The sequence below is a fragment of the Petaurus breviceps genome, unplaced genomic scaffold (assembly GCF_028583685.1).
Source record: "Petaurus breviceps papuanus isolate PSGF00001 unplaced genomic scaffold, PetGlider_PUasm1.0 101, whole genome shotgun sequence".
NCBI lineage: Eukaryota > Metazoa > Chordata > Mammalia > Diprotodontia > Petauridae > Petaurus > Petaurus breviceps.
This window is the reverse complement of record NW_027185575.1, coordinates 8,903,687-8,911,953: the sequence shown is the minus strand read 5'-3', so window position 1 is coordinate 8,911,953 and position 8,267 is coordinate 8,903,687. Positions and strand designations below refer to the sequence as shown.

At 45.1% G+C, this 8,267-nt stretch overlaps 1 protein-coding gene across 4 annotated transcripts in view; it reads right to left on the bottom strand.

The window, feature by feature from the left end:
- LOC138159228 (serine/threonine-protein kinase ULK1-like) overlaps nt 1-8,267 on the bottom strand; it is a 61,100-nt gene that overhangs the window by 30,948 nt on the left and 21,885 nt on the right. For all 4 annotated transcript variants that reach the window (XM_069085476.1, XM_069085556.1, XM_069085634.1 and 1 more), the window contains exons 6-7: nt 7,719-7,892; nt 4,039-4,112 (exon numbers count right to left, since the gene is read on the bottom strand). In XM_069085476.1, the coding sequence (XP_068941577.1) occupies nt 4,039-4,112; nt 7,719-7,892 (248 nt within the window). The remainder of the gene's footprint in view (nt 1-4,038; nt 4,113-7,718; nt 7,893-8,267) is intronic.

The window sequence follows — 8,267 nt, the reverse complement described above, 5'->3', positions numbered from 1 at the left end:
CCAAGGATATAGTGGTCATTAGTATGGATGGGTAGTCAAGAGCCTAAGTAATCAAGCATTTCTAGATTAAAGGGACCCTTCAGATAAAAGAAGCAAAGGGAATAGTGGTCTATGCTTGGAGAAGTGAAAACAGGTCTGTGAACTGGACCAGAGTCTCCTTCCATAGTCAAGGAGATGGAGGAGGAGAGGAGAGGGAAGGCTGAGAAACACTAACAAATGGAGACTTTCTGGGCAAGGTGACTGCCTGAAAGTAGGCAGGAAAACCAGCTACACCACCACATATAAGAACAAAACCATACACATCCTAAACGGGCCGATGAATGACTGAGAAAGCCAAACCGAAACCATAGTGACGTCTTCCACTCCACAACACGTACAAAGTCAACCAGAAGTCATACACAGGCTTCTGTAGGAGAGGGGGGTTCTTTGATGGCAGAGGCAGCACCACACTCAGGCAAAAAAGCCAGCAGCCTCTCAAAGCCTGCAGGACTCATGACGGTCTGAAGAAAGAGCTGAGGGTTCCTTCAGAAAAACTCCAGGGTGGGTGGAAAACCACAGCATAGGCTCTGGAAACCCCCAAAGGGGCAATAAGCAGCTCTCTGAACAACAAAAAACCAGACCCTGGAGTCTGTGTGTGTATATGGGGAATGGAGGGGGGCCTGGAGAAGAGGTTAACAGCCCTGGGAGATGAGGCTCAGTGCAGTGAGGAGGCTGGTGATCCTTCAAGCCTGACCCCAAAACACAGCAGGACAAGGAGCCTGGCCCTAGCACAAAGCCCCAATTCAAGAACTAAGGCTGGAGAGATAAGGGAACCAAAGAATCCTAACCACTACTATCCAGAGATCCCTCAGAATCCAACCTAGAGATAGTAATGCCATGACAACTGTAGGCAGAGACTCAAAGGAAAACATGGATTTCCCACAAGGTCTATGTGAATGCATCAAAGAAATGAAGTGAGAAAAAAAAGCAACCAAATAAAAATACTGGAGGAAGGAAATGGAAAAAGAATAAGTGGTAAACCTTACCCAAAATAGGAATCCCTGAAACTAAAACAGACTAATCAGTAACCAATGATTCTATGAGTCAGCAAGAAGTCAACCAAAACTGAAGAAAATGTAGGATATCAGAGAGACATCAAAAACAACTGACTTAGAAAATAGGTCAAGGAGAAATAATTTTATCATTGGACTCCCTGAAAATTATGATAAAAAAAAAAAGCCCAGACACACTATTAGCTATTTCAAGAAACCGTCAATTAAAATTGTCCAAATGTATTAAAACCAGAGGACAAATAAAGACTGGGAAAAAATTCTGCCAATCACCTGCTGAAATACCAAGGAATGTCAGTCAAAATCCATAATTTCCAAAATACTCTAAAGCAACCAGAAAGCAGCTCAAGTACCAAGGAACCACAGTCTAAATCATAACAAGACCTGGCAGCTTCTACTATGAATGAGAAAAGAGCTCGGGAGAAAAAAAAAGAGCTCGGGAGAAAAAAAGCAAGATTATCTGTAAATAAATCTGTATCTCTCACTCTACATTAACATACAGAAAGAGCAAGCTGGCAGGTGGGCAAAAGGGAGAGAAAGAGAGGGGAGACCTCTCTCTCTATATATATACACACACACACACACACACACATATCTATAAAGATATCTATCTCTCTCTATGTCTAAATCTATAGATATGTACAGAAAGGGCAGAGGGGGGACTTGCAACCAAGAATAACTTACCCTTCAAAGCTGAGTATAATACTAAAGGGAAAAAAATGGACCTTTAATGGAACAGGATTAGTAATCATTCTTGATGAAAAGACAAGAGTTAAGTAGGAACTCTGAAATGGAAGCATAATACTTAGCAGAAACCTAGAAAGATAAACATATCTGAGCTATACAGGAAAGGGCTGTTTGATAATGGAGTGCTACTATTTTAACAGGGGAGAATACAGAAGTGCCCCTTCAGAATCTTAATGTTTTCCAAAGGTATTAAAGGAGTTAAATGATTTAAGAGGGAAAACAAACTTCTGCACCCAGAAAATAATATTAAAAAGAAAAAACAAAAAGCTAAGATCTGTAAATCAAAAAGGATGCCCATTAATCAGGGACTGGCTGGAAGAAACTATGGTGTGTGAACTTAATGGAATATTAGGTCATTAAGAAATGACCAAAGGGAAGATTTCAAAGAATCCTAGGAGATGAGAACAAATAGGAAAACAATGAGAACAGTAGGAAATGAATTGAGAAGAATATGGAGAATAGTCAATACACACGTAAAGAGAAACATGTCTGAAAGACCTATAACCTCTGATCAAAAGAACCATGACCAACCACATCACCATAAAATCTATGGTGAAGCTGGTTGCGCACTTCCCCACAGAGAGATGGTGGGCAAAGGGTACTGAATGGAACAAAGATTTTTTTCTCACAAAACTACTGGATGGATTTGTTTTGCTTGACTATGATTATGTTACAAGCTTCCCTACCTCCAGCCCCTTCTTAATGGTGGGAGTGGGGGAAGGCAATAGCATTCATATTGTAACGCATTTCTTAAAAGTAACAGATAAACTGCCTAAGGATTAAGCTTCTATCCCTATAGAGGAACAGATCTGGCCTTCTGCTGGGAAGAGCCTGGCTCCAGGTGGGGAAGTTATCTCAGCATGAGTCGTCAAGAACACTGGGTCTCACAAGAAGAAACAACCATGAAGAATCCTAAGAAATCTGGGGGGAAGAGTTGTATGAATCAGAACAATTTATGTGATATCCGCCATGATGCACGGTACTGTTGGCCAAGTGGGCCTCAGGGCAGAGAGATCAAAGGGACAGGCATGCATAAGCAAAAACCCTTGTATGTGCATGCTGACTGTCTTGCTGACTACATCTGCTCAATCAAGGCCCAACTCCTATAACAGGCCGCTCTGAGTCCCTTGCAGCAGCCTTGTGCCTTGCCATCAAAATTACCTTGTATATCTTACATGTGGATTTGTTCTACAGTGTCCCTGCCACCCCTCTCTCTTCCCACCCCCCAACAGAATGCAAGGTTCTTGAGGAAAATGTCTGATTTCCATTTATGTACCCCTAGCATCAAAGGCAATGCCAACTACCTTGTGGGTGTGCCTGTTGACTGATAGTAGGCTCTCCCTAATTAATGCTTGCTGACTGAAGGAAAGATTATACTGTGGTGAGGGGGGAGTCATTGTAAAAAGAATGTTTTTTTTTTTAATCAGTAATAGATTAAAAGAGAAAACAGAGTTAAAAGATCACTAAAGCCAAAAGGATATAGGTACCTCTTGCCATGCGTATGACACTGGGATAAGAAGCAGAACTCCCTGGGCCTCAGTTTCCCTCTCTAAAATCAGAGGGCTGAACTAGATGACTTCTCTATTATTTGTGATCCCAGGAAAATCAGGCTTTGTGATCAGCAGCCATAAATTCTGGATCCTACTTTTACAGATCAGGAAACTGAGGCTCAGAGATTCAATGACTGGGTAGAATTTGAACCCAGGTACTCAACTTCAGAAAGACCCCTTAGGTCTGGAGCTTTCAACAGATAAGCCAGAAATCCTGTTTCTTGTGTTGTGCCCCTGAGATCTCCCCCCTAAGTCACTCAGAACCAAGTGGCTACAATGGAGTAAGGACCCTGTTCTGCAGAACTTAGAACCTGGCAGTTCTTAGAGAGGAATGTCTGAGGCTGTGTGTGTGCACAGATGTAAGGGCAGAAAGAAGGTTCACGGGAGGACCCCTGAGTATTACACACGCACATGGGCCAAGCAAGGACAGGGTGTTATCGTGGATGTGAGAGAATTATTTTATTGTCCACAAGTGCACGTCTAAGGACAGTGTTTCTGGGTGCATGCACACGCACACACCAGAACTCCATCTATTAGGTATGCACATGAGATACATACACATGCCTGGGGGCAGTGTTCACCACTAACATGGGTGAATCTCTTCATGTCACTTCCTTCCTGCCCGTACACATAGAGACAAGCAAGTATGTGGCAGCATGGGAGGGAAGGGAGAGGACGGGGACACCACTCACCATGTACATGGGAGAACCGCAGAGCGTGGCCGCCATCATGTTGTTCTGTAGGTAACGGGCAAATCCAAAATCAGCTACAACAAAGAGATAAAAATGAATTCAGGGTTGATCCCGTAAAGACCCTACTTCCTTGGGTTGCCCAGCAAGGCCCCAACTCTCTTTGTCCTAAGACAATGAAAGTTATAATACTGACGAGGGGTCCAACTCCTGATATAGATTCTCATACCTCCAGAGACATACGCAAAGACCTCTGGGAGATTAAGCATTGGCTGCACCAGACCTCCCTACCAAGACTGCACCCAGAGGCTCTGGCAGCCAAGGAGTTAATAGCTCTTTTTATTTTCTCTCTTCCCCTTCCTCCCTCTCCCATCCCGTATTTCTCTTTCTCTCCCTCCCTCTTTGTCTTTCTATCTCCTCTGACTCCCACCTTTCTCTCTGCCAGGAGGGAGTCCTGGGCACAGCTGGATCACAAGGCTATTGGACCTCAGTATCTATTCCCTCATTCTTAGCCACACATGGTCAGGATCAGCTGGTCGTGCTCCAAAAGGACAAGAGGGAGATACAAGGGCTTCTTGTACTGACCCACTCTTCTCAATAGAACAAAAGCTTCTTAAGGGCAGGGATTGCTTCCTTTTTGTCTCCATAGTCCCCAGAGCCTGGTACAATGCCAGGTACAGCAATTTAAACAAAATGCCAAAAATTCTGCTCTCCCAGTTTACAGATGGGTTAACTCAGCCCCAAGGGAGCTTGGCTCCAGGTAAGACCTAGAGCTGAACCCTGAACCCACAGGTCACTGCCTTCTCCAATCCTCCCTCCTTCCCCAGCTAGGTAATGCAGTGGACAGTGCTAGAGCTGCTGTCAGGAAGACCCGAGTTCAAGTTCAGTCTCAAGAGTTAGTAAGTAACTGTGACCGTGGGCAAGTCACGTAACTTCTGTTTGCCTCAGTTTCCTCAACTATAAAATGGTGGTAACAATATCACCTTCCTCAGAGAAGTGTTGTAAGAATAAAATGAGAGAATATTTGCACATACTAAGTAGGTGCTTGATCAATGTTTATTCCCTTCCCATTCCATCACCAATGCTATATGCAGCTTTCCCATAATGTCAAGTCAGAAGAAACATACTGACTTCCTAGAGCAAAACTCTTAGTTTGGACCCATCTTGCCTCTGGGGAGCCATTTGGCTGCTTGCCCAGGGAGCCAGTTACCACCCAGGGGACCTTGCTTGGATCCCCTCTCTTTTTTGGGTCTCAGTGTCCTCCTCTGCAAAGAAAATTGGAGATCATGTCCTAAGGGGCCCTACAGCTTAACCTCTAAGATAGCTGTTTGGGGATGGAGGGATGGACCAGGGAATTCTCTGGCCAGCAGGGGTCTGCACCTCGTGGGTCCCAGACCTCTCACTTGCTCCTCAGCGAGTAGGGCAAAGCAGTCTCTGAGTTTCACGAGCCCCTGTATCTCCACACCAGTCATAAAAACCTGGCTCACACCTGAGCAAGACCTCAGGTGACCCCATCTGTACTCATTAAGCAAGCTAACTCATTAAACAAACCTGTGGGGAGACAGAGCCGGAAATCAACTCTGCTCTTGGCTCAGTTACCCATTAACCTGTGTTGGCCCAGACAGAGAGAGGTAAAGTGGAGACAAGAGACTCTGGGGCCCCTGGCCTTTGCCTGGCCTGGCCTTAGATGCACCCAGAAGTCATGGCTTAGTGGTGTCCCTCACTGAGGCCCTGTCCTCAGGGGTGTCCCCTAGGGAGCATGTGGTGCCTCTGGAGTCACAAGACCTGGGTTCCAGTACTGCCTCAGATACCAACTAGGACAAGTCATATGACTCCCTGGGCCTCAGTTTCTCTCTCTCTAAAATCAGAGGGCTGCACTGGATGACTTCTCCATTATTTGTGATCCCAGGAAAATCAGGCTTTGTGATCAGCAGCCATAAATTCTGGATCCTACTTTTACAGATCAGGAAACTATGGCTCAGAGATTCAATGGGTAGGATTTGAACCCAGGACCCAAATCCATTCCTCTTTGGACTAGACTCCATCCTTTTCAACCCTTCCAAGGCTGCCTACATAATTAACACTTTTAGAGGTCAGGTTAAGGTTTAGACAATGCTTCATGTTTATCCTTCTAGGGACCCTGGCTACCCCAGTGTTGGGACCTTTTCATCTTCTCCCTCTTGCACTTTGGAAGACATGCTCCCAAAGTTGATAACCATGATAATAACAACTGACTTTTTAATAGTGCTTAGGAAAGAGTGCTAGATGTGCAGGGCAGCTAGGTGATGCAGTGAACACAGCACCTGTCCTGGAGTCAGGAGGACCTAAGTTCAAATCCAACCTCAGACACTTGACACACTTACTAGCTGTGTGACCTTGGGCAAGTCGCTTAACCCCAACTGCCTTACCTTCCCCCCCTCCAAAAAAAAAGTGCTAGATGTGGAGTCAGGTTTTGTGGTCTTCAGCTGGTTCAGTCATGTCTAGCTCTCTGTGACCCCATTTGGGGTTTCCTTGGTTAAGATACTGTAGTGGTTTGCCATTTCCTTCTCTAGCTCATTTTATAGATGAGGAAATAAAGTCAAACAGGATTAAGTCATGTCTAGCTCTCCGTGACCCCATTTGGAGTTTTCTTGGCAAAGATACTGGAGTGGTTTGTTATTTTCTTCTCCAGCTCATTTTACACATGAGGAAACTGAGGCAAACATGGTTAAGTGACTTGCCCAGGGTCACACAGCTAGTAAGAGTCTAAGGTCAAGTCCTCCTGATCCCAGGCCCACCACTCCATCCATTGCATCCAGTCAGCTGTCCATCATATTTACTATCCCCATTTCAAACTCAGGTTCATAGACAGATTACAAGTCCTCAAGGCAGGATTTGAAGCTGGATTTTCCTCATTTCAAGGTTAATGCACAATGCTTAATGCTGCCTCTATCTTACAAATCTGGGCCCAGGTTTGGAGGAGGAGGCGAAGGAGGCTCTCTCCTCAAGGGACCAATCCCTCTAGGGAGACCACAAGTCAATTCTGCTTTTAGCACCTGCTTTAAATGGAAATGGAAACACACCACAGAACAAATTGAAAATGGAACTGGCTCCAAAGAATAGAACTAAGAGAGAAATAAATGCTCCCCACCCAAACCTTCCCAGAGGCAGAAGATGGGCCATGGATGCACAATACTGCAGAGATTTTTTTCAATGCATAAGATTATGAACTATTTTCTCCTTTTTGCTGCTAAAAAACCCTCTAGCAATACTAACAATAATTAACACCAACACACAGCACTTTAAGGTTTGCAAACTGCTTTGCAAACATATCATTTTATCCTAACAATTCTGAGAGGAAGGTGCTACTTATCTCCATTTTACAGCTGAGGAAACTGAGGCAGGAGGTGAAATGACTTGCCCAGGGTCACACAGCTAGCTAGTGTCTGAGGTCAGATTTGAACTCAAGTCTCCTTGATTCCAGGCCCGGTGCTTTATCCACTGGGCCAACTGCAGGTGTTTAATAAATGCTTGTTGACACTGAAAGGTGATTTTAAGCAATGTAAAACCAAAAGATGTAAACAAGAACTTTTTCTTGCATGGAGCTTGTCATTGGAGCAGTGAGTTCCCCAATGGCATCCACAGGCCCTGCCTATGTCCTAGGACAGAACTCATCCCTCTCAGCCAGGTCTCTGGGCACTCACCAATCTTCACTCGGATGTTGTTGGGGTTGGATTTTCGACCTCCAGAGTAGGACAAAAGGATATTCTGGGGCTTCAGGTCCCGGTGGATGATGCCTTTGCTGTGCAGCATCTTCATGGCGCCTGCGATCTGTTGGAGGAAGAGCCGGATGGTGTCCTCACTCAGGGTCCGCATGGCTGGGAGAAGAGAGGAGAAAAAGAAAAAAAAAAAGCTCATCAATCCATCAATGGTTGTGAAGTGCCTACCACAGTCCCGTTTGTTTCTGGGGCTCACCTGTCATGACAATATCCCACCTCTCCAAAATGACTAAGCCCACAAAAAAGCCCCAACTTCCTGAGACCAAACAATTTTCTAACCTCCCTCCCCCAACTTAGAAAGTTCTGTATACTTCCCAAAGCCCCCTCTTCCCTGCCCCCAGTCATTAGAAGGAGACTGAGGCCTAAAGGAAAGGCACATCAAGTGTCCAGGATCACTGAGTTAAGTTACAGAACAAAGGATAAACTCATACAAAGGCCTCCATTACCTAACCCAGAGGTGGGGAACCTGCTGCC